The sequence below is a fragment of the Pseudochaenichthys georgianus genome, chromosome 17 (assembly GCF_902827115.2).
Source record: "Pseudochaenichthys georgianus chromosome 17, fPseGeo1.2, whole genome shotgun sequence".
Taxonomy (NCBI): Eukaryota; Metazoa; Chordata; class Actinopteri; order Perciformes; family Channichthyidae; genus Pseudochaenichthys; species Pseudochaenichthys georgianus.
The window spans coordinates 40570327-40587638 of NC_047519.1; the positions used below are offsets into that span (position 1 = coordinate 40570327).

Here is a 17312-nt window from a genome sequence, read left to right on the forward strand (position 1 = left end):
CAAGTCGCTTCAGCTGATTCAAAATGCTGCGACTCGTGTACTAACCAGAGTTAGGAAAAGGGACCACATTACTCCTGTTCTGGCTGCCTTACACTGGCTCCCTATAGAACACAGGATGGAATTTAAAATTATTCTTCTCACCTACAAAGCCCTTAATGGGCAGGTGCCATCTTACCTTAAAGAACTCATTATACCCTACTGTCCTACTAGGGCATTGCGTTACAAGAATGCAGGGTTGTTGGTTGTTCCTAGAATCTCTAAAAGTGCAATGGGAGCCAGAGCCTTTTCTTATCAAGCTCCACATTTGTGGAATCAGCTTCCAGTTTGTGTTCGGGCGGCAGACACCCTATCCGTTTTTAAGAGTGCGCTTAAGACCTTCCTTTTTGATAAAGCTTATAGTTAGGGCTGATTAGATTCAGCCCCTAGTTTTGCTGATATAGGCTTAGTTTGTCGGGGGACATCTTACTTCTTCCTTCTCTCTGTCTGTACCTGTGTACTCTCATGTTCCCATTAACCCAGCTTCCCCACATGTCTTTCTTTTTGGCGTCTATATACGCCAGGATCCGGAGTCATGGATGATCCTGCGTTTTTTATATACACAAAATAACCATTTCTCTCAAATATTGTTCAAAAATCAGAAAAGATCTGTGATCGTGAGCACTTCTCCTTTGCCGAGATAATCCATCCCACCTCACAGGTGTGGCATATCAAGATGCTGATTAGACAGCATGATTATTGCACAGGTGTACCTTAGGCTGGCCACAATAAAAGGCCACTCTGAAACGTGCAGTTTTGCTTTATTGGGGGGGTCCGAAAACCAGTCAGTATCTGGTGTGAGGGGTAGGGTTAGGGGTAGGGTTAGGGGTAGGGGTAGGGTAATGTTGTGAATCGAGTGGCCTGTGTTCGTCGTCCATTACATACGTCTGCCCATACTATAACCCCACCTCCACCATGGGCCACTCAATTCACAACATTACCCTAACCCTAACCCTACCCCTCACACCAGATTATGACTGGTTTTCGGACCCCCCCAGACCCCCCCAATAAAGCAAAACTGCACGTTTCAGAGTGGCCTTCTATTGTGGCCAGCCTAAGGCACACCTGTGCAATAATCATGCTGTCTAATCAGCATCTTGATATGCCACACCTGTGAGGTGGGATGGATTATCTCGGCAAAGGAGAAGTGCTCACTATCACAGATCTTTTCAGATTTGTGCACAATATTTGAGAGAAATGGTTATTTTGTGTTTATAGAAAATGTTTTAGATCTTTGAGTTCATCTCATGAAAAATGGGAGCAAAAACAAAAGTGTTGCGTTCATATTTGTGTTCAGTGTATATATTGCTCGCATAAAATCCCCGGGGTTTTTTGCTTTGTATGTCGGGGGCGGGAGATTCATGTGATTGGTTGTTGGTCGCATTACTCGCAAAAAATCCCCAAGCTGTCAGACACGCCCAGCTCCAAGATTTTTGAAAAGCTGCTGTGTGGACGTACCGTAATGATCCAGGTACACTCCTACTCGGAGGGAGGAGTCACCTGAAATCGGAGTGAATTTTGTGTTATGTATGACACCAACGTAACCCCAGCGACTGTCTAACCCCCAGGACTTGTCATTATATCCAAATGCAAATTCATGATAGGGCCCTGAATTGCTCCCATCCTTGTTCGTAACAGCTATGGTGATGATTGCATCCCACTTCCCCTCCCAGTAACAACGTCCAGTCAGACTCTCTTTACTCAGGACCTGGTAAGTGTGAGTGAATCCGGCGTGTTTTTTAGAAACTGAGACTTCCATATTGGTTACTTTACGGTTCCCCTCTGACAATATCATCCAGGGGTGTGCCGTCTTTGGATCCAGCGTGATATGACATGCATACCATAAGAAATCCTCTCGGGTCGTCAGTTGATGTGAAAGTAAAGTTTCCACTTCAGTGACTGTCTGTAACATCTTTGACCACTTCTCCATCAGAACTTCCTGTAGTTTATCTCGGACTTCTGACACAGCTGTTGCCACGTCGCCAAAGTACTGTGAGAGCGAGGAGTACTTTTTTAGGAACTGGTTGTGATCTTCTGTGTGAGAGAGCAGCTTCAGCTCAGCGTCTCTCCTCTTCAGCTCAGAGATCTCCTGCTCCAGCTTCTCCTGGAGCTCTCTGACTCCACTCACTTCTCTCTCCTGCTGGGATCTGAGCTGCTGCTTCACGTCAGAGCTTCTCTTCTGCACGAGACGGATCAGCTCAGTGAACGTCTTCTCACTGTCCTCCACTGCTTTATCAGCAGAGCCATTGACGGCCTCCACCTCCTGCTGAAGCAGCTTCACCTCCTTCTCTCCGTCCTGGATTCTCTGCTGGATGTTTAGTCGACTCCCCTCCAGCTCTCTCTGCCTCTCAGTCCTCTCTGCTGCAGCTGACACCGTGTCGTGGCCTTTGTGTTCGTCCACAGAGCAGAGAGAACAGATACTCTGCTGATCAGTGCGGCAGAACAGCTTCATCACCTCGCCGTGACGAGAGCAGATGTTCTCCTGGAGCTTCTTGGAGGGCTCCACCAGCTTGTGTTTCTTAAACGTAGCTGCGTCAAAGTGAGGCTGGAAGTGTGTCTCACAATAAGAGGCCAGACACTGCAGACAGGACTTACAGGCTTTCCGTTTCCTCCCAGTGCAGACATCACAGGCCACATCTCCAGCTCCAGCATAGCAGTGATCAGCCGGAGCCGCTTGGAGTCCAGTCTTCTTCAGCTCCTCCTCTAAATCTGCTAGCATGGTGTTCTTCAGCAGGACAGGCCTCGGTGAGAAGCTATTTCTACACTGAGGGCAGCTGTAGACTTCCTTCTCATCCTCTTTGTCCCAGAAGCTTTTAATACATGTCATGCAGTAGCTGTGTCCACAGGGAATAGTCACCGGATCCTTCAGTGAATCAAGACAAATCGAACAGCAACCACAACCTGTTTCATGGACTAGCTGAACTCCTTGCTGCGCCATCGTACCACACTGAGAGCAAATGCCTGAAAGTCTCACTTTCCTCACAACAGAAACAAGCCTGAGCGCTTATATGCCCTGAATGAGGGTTATCAGCTCTTGCCACCACATTTATATTACACCAATCAGCACATTGTCAAGGGGAGGGCACATGGAAGAAACTCTGTTTGAGAGTAGGAAGAAGATGGAGAGGTTATCAGGGTTTTATGGTGGCAACGTGGCAGAGGACTATTACCCTGTTCCAAAGTCCTTCTAATAAGTTAGTGAGGCTACAAGGCAATCCCACTGAGAAAACACAAAGTGCTTGAGGGCTATTTTTCTGACTTCTTGAACACTTTTCTGCACATTTCTTGCAAGTAACTTTGTTGATAAAATGACACTTTGTCCAATTCTTCATTCAGCGACTTTTTAATATACTAAAACACCATCTTTTGCATTCATACAGCCAATACTTCAACTCATATTAGGGGGCAGTAAAGCTTCGACAGCATCTAAATGTGTTCTACATTACATTTCAAAATGTAAAAAATATACATAATGTACTTAATTCTTATCTGTGTTATCTGGGAGTGTGCAGGGTTTCTGTTAAGCCCCACGGACCCTTCGGCGGGTCACAACACAACAGTGTCTGAGGGCTTCTTAAGATTTAATAAACTATGAATGTTTCATATTCATGTAACGGCAAGAAACTCAGCTAACTGATGATTTTTTTTATTTTTAGCAAAAAAAAACACAAGGCTAACGCTGAGCCTCTGAATTAGCCCTTAGCGAATTAGCACAGAACTCACGGTATAACACCCTTATTACTTATCGTAACTGCACATCCAACCCATCGATTAGCATCGTGAGATGACACAGAATCGATAGGTATCTATATCATCACTCCATGATCAGAACTTGCGACATTAGAAACAAAAACAGACATCACAACACGTGGCATTAGGTAGCAAACACAGCAAAATGGCTTACCTTTGTTGTTGTCTGGTCAAAAGTTGTCTTCAATGGCATTAAAATGATAAAAACGCTGCTGAAGTTAATCCAGAGGTTAATCCAATGTGTCTGCGTCCCTTTGAAATGATTTCTGATAATCCATGAGCAATAAACCTGCTTTTCCGTTTTCAGATTTCAGAGCGTAAATTAGGTTTCGCTTTAGGCAAACTGCGTGCGCATAGCTCTAATTTCTCAATGGTAACGTTGGTGTGTATGTGGAAATTCCCCTTTGATTCTATTGGCTCTTACGGTTCAAAAGAGATGTCAATCATCAAAATCGACCAATGGGTTCCAGAGAAACGGCAAATACGCCCATTTCCACCCAAATCACCCCAGAGGTGGAGTTTTTTTTGCTAAACCTCTCTAAAAAGGTCAAATGTCACTTGTTTTGCATCAATCTTGATACAGGGTACTTATTATATGTTACACTTTGGATTCCTAAAGCTTTTAGTCTACCTTACCATCACCCAAGGGTGGTTTTCACTATAAGTAAAAGATAATATTTGGACGGACACTATCATTTACAGTTTTTTACTATGTTCAATCTGAATTTTCTTTAAAATAAAAAACATCTATATTGATTCTGACTTTTCTACATCCAACTCACAGGTTTATCATTACTTTGAGAAAAAGATTATTAATTTACCCCTTTTAGAAGTGAAGTTATTGTCATTTGTTATGTATAGGTCATGTTTGAGCCTGAGACCTGAAAAACAGGCTTGGGGCTTAACAGGTTAAGCATTGTAAATCGTAAAACAGAGCCAATCTTGCTCTATTATCAGCCCCAAACAGTACATTGTGCTATTGCATTTCTGTGTACTATATTCTGTATTCCCATACGGATAAGCAGTCTGCAATAATATGAAACATAGGGAGCCTAAAAACATCAGTGTCTAAACACTGCTCTGGTGTAATGAGAGCAGAGTGTGCGCTCGTGTGTACGTCCTGTGTGTTGTGAGGTTGCAAAAGCGTTATCAGTTTAAGCGTTAGTTCACCCGAATGACTAAATAGGTAAAAAACAAAGTAGTGGTACAGTATGTGGCCTTGCAGATCCATCTTCATCTGCTTCATTTGCTTTTGAAACGGACATTTGATAAAGTCGAAAAGGTGAAAATTATTTGGATTTGTAACAGGGATAGAATTGAAAATCAGTAATTTTCAGACGTTTGTAGTCCGACAACAACATTTCAATTTGTTAAAAAGGACCATGGTATTTCTGCATGTAAATGGTGCTGCAACACAAGCAATATGAGAACAACTAAAGAGCTTTTTGAACATATAAGCAAGGAAACATTTCACAGTAGAGGCACTAAATACTGATATGAACCTGAAGGGAGCATAATAAATGTCCTCTTTAAATATTTGTAATTATTACAAGAAGCAACGTCCAAAGCCAATACAGAAGAGCCTCAATCCTGCATTATTTCAAATATCCAGCAGGGGGCAGCTCCTCTAGATTGTATTGAAGTCTATGAGAAAATGACCCTACATCCAACTTCAGTTATTATCTCATTAAACACCTTACCTCGGTTTGAGAGCTTCTCCAGCAGCGTCCTGAAGCGTTGCACTACAGACGGAGAGACATCGTAGGTGTAAACGTCCGTCACTGGAACGGGGTGACAACGTCCGAACATGGCATCTGTCAACACACAAACAGGAAGTGAGAGACATGCTTTTTAGATTTTACATTTCAGAGCTAAAATGTATTGCAATTAACAACAATGATTAAAATATCACGGATGCTGATGACGATGACCCAAACTTTTATTTGGGGACCAGAAAGGTTCTTTAAGTTTCGTCTTGCCCCTTTTTTCGTAACATGACGGAAACTATTTGAGAATTTATACCTTGAACATTTTTATTTTTTTTGTTTTTGCTTCTCTTTGTTATAATCAGAATGAGAATACATTTATTAGTCCAACAGAGGGGAAATGTACATTGTTACAGCAGAAAAGAGCCACAGACAGCTTAATGTTACCTAAGAAGCAGGCATACAAAAGTATTAAAGATAAAAAATAGTTACAAGTTCAATAAATTGACTAATACAAGAAAAAAAATAATAATAATGCAAAACATCCCTGTAACCCTGTAAAAAGCATTATTTCGGGTGTGAAAATTACAATATATCTCTAACTGTATATCTGCATGCATGACTGTGTATGAGAGATGTTGCATAATGGCACTTGGAGATGGTAATCCAGGCCTCTTGTCTATAAATAGCCTCTGCGACACTTAGGCCGTCTCTATCAAAACTCAAGCTCGATTTAACAGCTGAGGATGACGAGCAGCTAGTCCGCAATGATGTGATTACTCTGAGATGTTTCAGTGTTCTTTTTGTTGTTACGATGACAGAGAGGAGACAGGAAGCTGGATATTTGTAAACTGAACATTAGAGCCTGACATTTATCCAAAAATACCGTAAAGAGGACACTTTAAGCTCGTGTTCAGGTGCATGTAGAGTCTCTACTTTAAAGAGTCCTCTGCTGCTGATGTTCAGGTGTATATCAGTATGTAGTGTCTCTACTTTAAAGAGTCCTCTCCTGCTGATGTTCAGGTGTATATCAGTATGTAGTGTATCTACTTTAAAGAGTCCTCTCCTGCTGATGTTCAGGTGTTTATCAGTATGTAGTGTCTCTACTTTAAAGAGTCCTCTCCTGCTGATGTTCAGGTGTATATCAGTATGTAGTGTCTCTGCTTTAAAGAGTCCTCTCCTGCTGATGTTCAGGTGTATATCAATATGTAGTGTCTCTACTTTAAAGAGTCCTCTTCTGCTGATGTGCAGGTGTATATCAGCATGTAGTTTCTCTGCTTTAAAGAGTCCTCTCCTGCTCATGTTCAGGTGTATATCAGTATGTAGTGTCTCTACTTTAAAGAGTCCTCTCCTGCTGATGTTCAGGTCTATATCAGTATGTAGTGTCTCTACTTTAAAGAGTCCTCTCCTGCTGATGTTCAGGTGTATATCAGTATGTAGTGTCTCTACTTTAAAGAGTCCTCTCCTGCTGATGTTCAGGTGTATATCAGTATGTAGTGTCTCTACTTTAAAGAGTCCTCTCCTGCTGATGTTCAGGTGTATATCAGTATGTAGTGTATCTACTTTAAAGAGTCCTCTCCTGCTGATGTGCACGTGTATATCAGTATGTAGTGTCTCTACTTTAAAGAGTCCTCTCCTGCTGATGTTCAGGTGTATATCAATATGTAGTGTCTCTACTTTAAAGAGTCCTCTCCTGCTGATGTTCAGGTGTATATCAGTATGTAGTGTCTCTACTTTAAAGAGTCCTCTCCTGCTGATGTTCAGGTGTATATCAGTATGTAGTGTCTCTACTTTAAAGAGTCCTCTCCTGCTGATGTTCAGGTGTATATCAGTATGTAGTGTCTCTACTTTAAAGAGTCATCTCCTGCTGATGTTCAGGTGTATATCAGTATGTAGTGTCTCTACTTTAAAAAGTCCTCTCCTGCTGATGTTCAGGTGTATATCAGTATGTAGTGTCTCTACTTTAAAGAGTCCTCTCCTGCTGATGTTCAGGTCTATATCAGTATGTAGTGTCTCTACTTTAAAGAGTCCTCTCCTGCTGATGTTCAGGTGTATATCAGTATGTAGTGTCTCTACTTTAAAGAGTCCTCTCCTGCTGATGTTCAGGTGTATATCAGTATGTAGTGTCTCTACTTTAAAGAGTCCTCTCCTCTGATGTTCAGGTGTATATCAGTATGTAGTGTCTCTACTTTAAAGAGTCCTCTCCTGCTGATGTTAAGGTGTATATCAGTATGTAGTGTATCTACTTTAAAGAGTCCTCTCCTGGTGATGTTCAGGTGTATATCAGTATGTAGTGTCTCTACTTTAAAGAGTCCTCTCCTGTTGATGTTCAGGTGTATATCAGTATGTAGTGTCTCTACTTTAAAGAGTCCTCTCCTGCTGATGTTCAGGTGTATATCAGTATGTAGTGTCTCTACTTTAAAGAGTCCTCTCCTGCTGATGTTCAGGTGTATATCAGAATGTAGTGTCTCTACTTTAAAGAGTGCTCTCCTGCTGATGTTCAGGTGTATATCAGTATATAGTGTCTCTACTTTAAAGAGTCCTCTCCTGCTGATGTTCAGGTGTATATCAATATGTAGTGTCTCTACTTTAAAGAGTGCTCTCCTGCTGATGTGCAGGTGTATGTCAGTATGTAGTGTCTCTACTTTAAAGAGTCCCCTCCTGCTGATGTTCAGGTGTATATCAGTATGTAGTGTCTCTACTTTAAAGAGTCCTATCCTGCTGATGTTCAGGTGTATATCAGTATGTAGTGTCTCTACTTTAAAGAGTCCTCTCCTGCTGATGTTCAGGTGTATATCAGTATGTAGTGTCTCTACTTTAAAGAGTCCTCTCCTGCTGATGTTCAGGTGTATATCAGTATGTAGTGTCTCTACTTTAAAGAGTCCTCTCTTGCTGATGTTCAGGTGTATATCAGTATGTAGTGTCTCTACTTTAAAGAGTCCTCTCCTGCTGATGTTGAGGTGTATATCAGTATGTAGCGTCTCTGCTTTAAAGAGTCCTCTCCTGCTGATGTTCAGGTGTATATCAGTATGTAGTGTCTCTACTTTAAAGAGTCCTCTCCTGCTGATGTTCAGGTGTATATCAGTATGTAGTGTCTCTACTTTAAAGAGTCCTCTCCTGTTGATGTGCAGGTGTATATCAGTATGTAGTGTCTCTACTTTAAAGAGTCCTCTCCTGCTGATGTTCAGGTGTATATCAGTATGTAGTGTCTCTACTTTGAAGAGTCCTCTCCTGCTGATGTTCAGGTGTATATCAGAATGTAGTGTCTCTACTTTAAAGAGTGCTCTCCTGCTGATGTTCAGGTGTATATCAGTATATAGTGTCTCTACTTTAAAGAGTCCTCTCCTGCTGATGTTCAGGTGTATATCAATATGTAGTGTCTCTACTTTAAAGAGTGCTCTCCTGCTGATGTGCAGGTGTATGTCAGTATGTAGTGTCTCTATTTTAAAGAGTCCCCTCCTGCTGATGTTCAGGTGTATATCAGTATATAGTGTCTCTACTTTAAAGAGTCCTCTCCTGCTGATGTTCAGGTGTATATCAGTATGTAGTGTCTCTACTTTAAAGAGTCCTCTCCTGCTGATGTTCAGGTGTATATCAGTATGTAGTGTCTCTACTTTAAAGAGTCCTCTCCTGCTGATGTTCAGGTGTATATCAGTATGTAGTGTCTCTACTTTAAAGAGTCCTCTCCTGCTGATGTTCAGGTGTATATCAGTATGTAGCGTCTCTGCTTTAAAGAGTCCTCTCCTGCTGATGTTCAGGTGTATATCAGTATGTAGTGTCTCTACTTTAAAGAGTCCTCTCCTGCTGATGTTCAGGTGTATATCAGTATGTAGTGTCTCTACTTTAAAGAGTCCTCTCCTGCTGATGTTCAGGTGTATATCAGTATGTAGTGTCTCTACTTTAAAGAGTCCTCTCCTGCTGATGTTCAGGTGTATATCAGTATGTAGCGTCTCTGCTTTAAAGAGTCCTCTCCTGCTGATGTTCAGGTGTATATCAGTATGTAGTGTCTCTACTTTAAAGAGTCCTCTCCTGCTGATGTTCAGGTGTATATCAGTATGTAGTGTCTCTACTTTAAAGAGTCCTCTCCTGCTGATGTTCAGGTGTATATCAGTATGTAGCGTCTCTACTTTAAGGAGTCCTCTCCAGCTGATGTTCAGGTGTATATCAGTATGTAGCGTCTCTACTTTAAAGAGTCCTCTCCTGCTGATGTTCAGGTGTATATCAGTATGTAGTGTCTCTACTTTAAAGAGTCCTCTCCTGCTGATGTTCAGGTGTGTATCAGTATGTAGCGTCTCTACTTTAAAGAGTCCTCTCCTGCTGATGTTCAGGTCTATATCAGTATGTAGTGTCTCTACTTTAAAGAGTCCTCTCCTGCTGATGTTCAGGTGTGTATCAGTATGTAGCGTCTCTACTTTAAAGAGTCCTCTCCTGCTGATGTTCAGGTCTATATCAGTATGTAGTGTCTCTACTTTAAAGAGTCCTCTCCTGCTGATGTTCAGGTGTATATCAGTATATAGTGTCTCTACTTTAAAGAGTCCTCTCCTGCTGATGTTCAGGTGTATATCAGTCATAATAGAGCCACTTTAATATCCCGAATATGTTATACTTGCGTCAAGCTCTGTTTTGCTGTTAAAAAAAAGGATGTGTAATAATAAAAATAAATGATTTTGTTAAAGGATGCCGCCATGAAATGAAGAAAGCAGCTCTCTCTCCAATGCACGACATAACGAGTGCACTGCTAAAAAAAAAAGGAGGAAATTTGAGATGTCGATTGAAAAGGAAACATAATGATGGGGGGAAAAAACACATTAAATGAAAAACAATAAATGCAAAAGATTGGAAACGTTTTTAATTTGGATTTTAATCAAATGACTCTTCCCTCTAACAGTAAAACACCGTCTGCTGCGTCTTCCTCTCCAATCTGGACCATACATCACAATACCACACATCTGCCTCTGAATTACGGCCTCCGGTACAACACCGGGATAAATTACACAGCCTTGGATATGCATGCATATAATTATGAGAGATAATTCAAGATGTTCCCTCTGCGGAGACACATGAATGGTGTTATATGAGATCACAAGAAGAAGAGGAAAGAAGGGATTGTGTTGCACTCGTTATTTTGTTTCTCATTTATTGCATATGTGCTTTAGGGTTAGTATTTAAGTACATGTGTGTTACTGTAAGACCTCAGACCTGTAGGTAAAATAAACCTATGATAGTAATGTTGGCATGCAGGCAATGAGAGAGAAACGGTGCTTTAACCTATTTGAATAGTATCATTTGCTGTTTAGTTGTTCAATTTAGAATTCAGGCTTTAATAGATGAATTAGTCCATGCTGTTAAGAAGAGCTGATGAACCTGCAGATGTCGCCTTTTGGGTTTAACAGTGAAGAAAAGTCAGATTAAAACCATAAATTGCCCTAATAAAGAAACTTCTTATCATTTTAGGGCAATTGAGAAACTTGTAGTTATGTGTTAGCCCTACTACAGGTTTTATTGTACTTTTTCTGAATGCTAAAGCAATAAAACATGTTGTCACGGGGATTGTGCATCAATAGCACTTAGGTCTGGACACAGCGTTGCTCTGCAGGGACTCGTTGACAGGAAGTCCTGCTGCCTAATGAACTGGATTAAGACATTTTAATGGATCTTTTGCTCCGGGGACCAGCACAAGTCCATCATCCCTCACCGACCACAAGATCAATGACATCTGGCATCGCTTAGCAGGCCTGGCTGCTTCGAATGAATACAGGAAGGCCCAATCCCAAATCACCCCCTACACCCTACCCCTACGCCTACCCCCTACACCCCTACACCCATACACCCTACACCCTACACCCTTCCTCAAGAGCGAAATCCAACGTCTGGGAGGCTTTTGGTTCCTAGATGGAGAAAATAACCAACATCCCACGCTTTTTGAGACAAATATGCAACTGCATGTGTTAATAATTGCTGCTCATATATATGCGAGGTCGGGTCGGGTTGCGGAACTAATTGGCAATATGTGTTTTTGTATTTGCGTGCATTTCCTGTTTGGAAAGTGGCACTGTACTGATAGTGGTGATTTTATTTTGGAATTCTTAGCGTGCACTTCCTGTCCTGAGAGTGGAGGTGTCCCGGGAGTGGAGGTCTGCAGGCAGACCCCTCTCGCCCTAATGCCAAAGGAACTGCACACTGAATATGTTTTGCCGTTTGATGTCTATGTCTGGACTGCTGCGTAAAAAGGAGGATTTCTGCCCCGTTACTTCTCCGCTGCTTTCTTGTTCCGGTATGAAAAGCAAACTGGAGGCAGTTTTCTTTTTCCAGCCCAACGGTATACTGTTTTTCTCAGACGCGGAGGGATACTGACTTGTTGTGAAAAGTAACTTACAATTCTACCCGTGGTATACGCTCAGTATATCACGGCTAAGAACCAATCAGATTGCTTGATTTGACTTGTCCGTTTTATAAAGTTGAATTATATAATTAGTGAGTTCAAGAGCTCAAGAAAGTAGCTTTTTTCAATCAGTTTGTAATTTAATCTGGATTATCTCATTGACTCAAAATACCAGATTTATATTTAACTCATTTGTGAACATTGTGTTTTATTTTTTAAACATTAAGCATCCGTCAATAAACTAATAAAAAATGATTTGCAAGTGTCTATTTAACACGGTACCGTAAAAAGCAGTTGACTTTGAGCAACCACTCCTTTTTATCTATAACCGGCCCAATTAAGCTTTACATCACAATATCATCAAATACAGACTTAGCGACGGTATGTTTGAGCCCTGGTTGCCCGTGTCTCTGTTTGCTGTGACATTTCCAGCGTTGCAGCGTTCAGGAGGATGCAACAGGTGCTGATGGGTAATGGGCCGTTTTACCCCCGCTGCTCTGTTGCTATGACAATTTCGTGCGTTTTGTCCTTTGTGGCTAATCAGCAGGAAGCAGAGCCCCTTCCTCTCTGTGTGTGTGTGTGTGTGTGTGTGTGTGTGTGTGTGTGTGTGTGTGTGTGTGTGTGTGTGTGTGTGTGTGTGTGTGTGCGCGTGCGTAGGTGCGTGTGTGTGTGTTGTCAGGGATTTGGATGTAATGAACGCCACATCTTTGCTTGTAGAGAACAGTTTGGCTGCGTTCCATAAAGGACGTTGATTTGTCGCACTTACAATAATGTTTAGAGATTCATTCGTATGAAAGGTTTGTGAGGGGATGGCTTCCAAGGTGCCATTAGTCATATGTTACAGTGTCTTTGTACAACATGTGGGGGGTTTGCCCTTTCCTGTAGAGTGTTCTGTATGTTTTAATTAGGGCTGTCAGTCGATTAAAATATTTAATCGCGATTAATCGCATGATTGTCCATAGTTAATCGCGATTAATCGCAAATTAATCGCAAATTAATCGCAAATTTTTTATCTGTTCTAAATGTACCTTAGAGGAATATTTTTCAAGTTTTTAATACTCTTATCAACATATGAGTGGACAAATATGCTTTATGCTAATGTTTATTATCATTTGAACAATGACAAATATTCTCATGAATATTAAACACAACAACCTGGAACCTCTCTCATTCAATACAAATGGCGTGTGCGTGTGTGTGTGTGTGTGTGTGTGTGTGTGTGTGTGTGTGTGTGTGTGTGTGTGTGTGTGTGTGTGTGTGTGTGTGTGTGTGTGTGTGTAAATGTAGTTTGCATTTAAATACAGTGAGGGCGAGATGCTCGCCCTTTTAGAAAAAATGTACCGCCCACATAAGCCTGAAGGTGCATTTGGTTGATGTCTGGAACGTAAAGCGTGCCAGAAACAGGATGAGTCATGTACAGACCTTTGCTCCTGCACTGTTTATAGTCTGAGGATGTGTTTCGAAGTGATATTGTGATGAATATAAAGTTTTAGAAGGACGTTATAAAGCAACTGTTTGGCCAACTGACAGCTGGCATGTCCATAACTGCTACTCTATTAAAGGGCAAACAGCGTTTTAGGAGGACATTATAAGCATTACACATGGGTTTATTATTAGCTTCAGGAGGAGCTGGAGTTGTGTGTGTGTGTGTGTGTGTGTGTGTGTGTGTGTGTGTGTGTGTGTGTGTGTGTGTGTGTGTGTGTGTGTGTGTGTGTGTGTGTGTGTGTGTGTGTGTGTGTGTGTGTGTGTGTGTGTGTGTGTGTGTGTGCGTGCGTGCGTGCGTGCGTGCGTGCGCGTGTGTGTGTGTGTGTGTGTGTGTGTGTGTGTGTGTGTGTGTGTGTGTGTGTGTGTGTGTGTGTGTGTGTGTGATCGTTGGAGCTATATGCAACTCAAGGCATATGCTCGAACGGGAGCTGCCTGGACGCTGCAATCATGTTGCTGCAATCATGTTGCTGCAATCATGAGTGTGCTGACTTCTCCTCCAATGTCCCGCTGTCTGCTTCCTGCATCAAGTCAAGTGCTCGGCGCAGTTGTGTGGATAGAGCGCTCCTCTGTTTTCATTTAAACAGCTCCTTATATCCGTTAGCGCAGCTAGCTAGCACCAGATGCTAACAACAACAATAGCCGCGTTCACACTGCGGTACGGTAATGCACGTAAGGTCTCTCTCTCGCTCGCTCGGGCCACACACACACACACACACACACACACACACACACACACCCTCCCGGTCCTCCCGATGGCCAGTCGGTGCCTGCCGGTGAGCGTGGAAGTGTGGTCTGCCACAAGCGGGCGGCAGGAGCGGTGCTGTCAGCAGCATCAGCTTGTAGATGGTATTTTAAACTCGATGCGCTCTGAAACTACGGGGCGGCCGAGGGAAAAAATACACATGCGTTAACGCGTTATTAACGCGTTAACTTGACAGCCCTAGTTTTAATGCAAGTAAATGGTCTGCAACGGCTAAAATCCCTGTGGTAGTTAAACCTGAAGATCAGCAGGAGAGGACTCTTTAAAGTATACCTGCTACATACTGATATACACTTGAACATCAGCAGGAGAGGACTCTTTAAAGTAGAGACACAACATACTGATATACACCTGAACATCAGCAGGAGAGGACTCTTTAAAGTGGAGACACTACATACTGATATACACCTGAACATCAGCAGGAGAGGACTCTTTAAAGTAGAGACACTACATACTGATATTCACCTGAACATCAGCAGGAGAGGACTCTTTAAAGTAGAGACACTACATACTGATATACACCTGAACATCAGCAGGAGAGGACTCTTTAAAGTAGAGACACTACATACTGATATACACCTGAACATCAGCAGGAGAGGACTTTTTAAAGTTGAGACACTACATACTTATATACACCTGAACATCAGCAGGAGAGGACTCTTTAAAGTAGAGACACTACATACTGATATACACCTGAACATCAGCAGGAGAGGACTCTTTAAAGTAGAGACACTACATACTGATATACACCTGAACATCAGCAGGAGAGGACTCTTTAAAGTAGAGACACTACATACTGATATACACCTGAAGATCAGCAGGAGAGGACTCTTTAAAGTAGAGACACTACATACTGATATACACCTGAACATCAGCAGGAGAGGACTCTTTAAAGTAGAGACACTACTTACTGATATACACCTGAACATCAGCAGGAGAGGACTCTTTAAAGTAGAGACACTACATACTGATATACACCTGAACATCAGCAGGAGAGGACTCTTTAAAGTAGAGACACTACATACTGATATACACCTGAACATCAGCAGGAGAGGACTCTTTAAAGTAGAGACACTACATACTGATATACACCTGAACATCAGCAGGAGAGGACTCTTTAAAGTAGAGACACTACATACTGATATACACCTGGACATCAGCAGGAGAGAACTCTTTAAAGTAGAGACACTACATACTGATATACACCTGAACATCAGCATGAGAGGACTTTTTAAAGTAGAGACACTACATGCTGATATACACCTGAACATCAGCAGGAGAGGACTCTTTAAAGTTGAGACACTCCATACTGATATACACCTGAACATCAGCAGGAGAGGACTCTTTAAAGTAAAGAGACTACATACTGATATACACCTGAACATCAGCAGGAGAGGACTCTTTAAAGTAAAGAGACTACATACTGATATAAACCTGAACATCAGCTGGAGAGGACTCTTTAAAGTAGAGACACTACATACTGATATACACCTGAACATCAGCAGGAGAGGACTCTTTAAAGTAGAGACACTACATACTGATATACACCTGAACATCAGCAGGAGAGGACTCTTTAAAGTAGAGACACAACATACTGATATACACCTGAACATCAGCAGGAGAGGACTCTTTAAAGTGGAGACACTACATACTGATATACACCTGAACATCAGCAGGAGAGGACTCTTTAAAGTAGAGACACTACATACTGATATTCACCTGAACATCAGCAGGAGAGGACTCTTTAAAGTAGAGACACTACATACTGATATACACCTGAACATCAGCAGGAGAGGACTCTTTAAAGTAGAGACACTACATACTGATATACACCTGAACATCAGCAGGAGAGGACTCTTTAAAGTAAAGAGACTACATACTGATATAAACCTGAACATCAGCAGGAGAGGACTCTTTAAAGTAGAGACACTACATACTGATATACACCTGAACATCAGCAGGAGAGGACTCTTTAAAGTAGAGACACTACATACTGATATACACCTGAAGATCAGCAGGAGAGGACTCTTTAAAGTAGAGACACTACATACTGATATACACCTGAACATCAGCAGGAGAGGACTCTTTAAAGTAGAGACACTACTTACTGATATACACCTGAACATCAGCAGGAGAGGACTCTTTAAAGTAGAGACACTACATACTGATATACACCTGAACATCAGCAGGAGAGGACTCTTTAAAGTAGAGACACTACATACTGATATACACCTGAACATCAGCAGGAGAGGACTCTTTAAAGTAGAGACACTACATACTGATATACACCTGAACATCAGCAGGAGAGGACTCTTTAAAGTAGAGACACTACATACTGATATACACCTGGACATCAGCAGGAGAGAACTCTTTAAAGTAGAGACACTACATACTGATATACACCTGAACATCAGCATGAGAGGACTTTTTAAAGTAGAGACACTACATGCTGATATACACCTGAACATCAGCAGGAGAGGACTCTTTAAAGTTGAGACACTCCATAATGATATACACCTGAACATCAGCAGGAGAGGACTCTTTAAAGTAAAGAGACTACATACTGATATACACCTGAACATCAGCAGGAGAGGACTCTTTAAAGTAAAGAGACTACATACTGATATAAACCTGAACATCAGCTGGAGAGGACTCTTTAAAGTAGAGACACTACATACTGATACACACCTGAACATCAACAGGAGAGGACTCTTTAAAGTAGAGACACTACATACTGATATACACCTGAGCATCAGCAGGAGAGGACTCTTTAAAGTAGATACACTACATACTGATATACACCTGAACATCAGCAGGAGAGGACTCTTTAAAGTAGAGACACTACATACTGATATACACCTGAACATCAGCAGGAGAGGACTCTTTAAAGTAGAGACACTACATACTGATATACACCTGAACATCAGCAGGAGGGGACTCTTTAAAGTAGATACACTACATACTGATATACACCTGAACATCAGCAGGAGGGGACTCTTTAAAGTAGATACACTACATACTGATATACACCTGAACATCAGCAGGAGAGGACTCTTTAAAGTAGAGACACTACATACTGATATACACCTGAACATCAGCAGGAGGGGACTCTTTAAAACCATTCTGTTTGTCTCTGACGATGTTCATGGAGCTCCTCTTGGTCCACCATCCCTCCACGTTTCTAAGAGCATGA

The 17312-nt window shown here is 41.8% G+C and overlaps 2 protein-coding genes across 2 annotated transcripts in view; both read right to left on the reverse strand.

Moving 5' to 3' along the window:
* Positions 1 to 17312, reverse strand: part of LOC117462104 (receptor-type tyrosine-protein phosphatase N2-like) — a 305455-nt gene that overhangs the window by 272785 nt on the left and 15358 nt on the right. Inside the window, exon 3 of the mRNA XM_034104169.2 lies at positions 5487 to 5600. Coding sequence (XP_033960060.1) covers positions 5487 to 5600 — 114 coding nt within the window. The remainder of the gene's footprint in view (positions 1 to 5486; positions 5601 to 17312) is intronic.
* On the reverse strand, positions 1445 to 2974 carry LOC117462097 (tripartite motif-containing protein 16-like). The gene has a single exon (XM_071206301.1). It carries the CDS (start codon positions 2972 to 2974, stop codon positions 1445 to 1447), a length of 1530 nt encoding a protein of 509 aa, XP_071062402.1.

Excerpts from the sequence above, each read along its gene's own strand:
- LOC117462097 (XM_071206301.1), bottom strand. The coding sequence starts at position 2,974 with ATGGCGCAGCAAGGAGTTCAGCTAGTCCATGAAACAGGTTGTGGTTGC.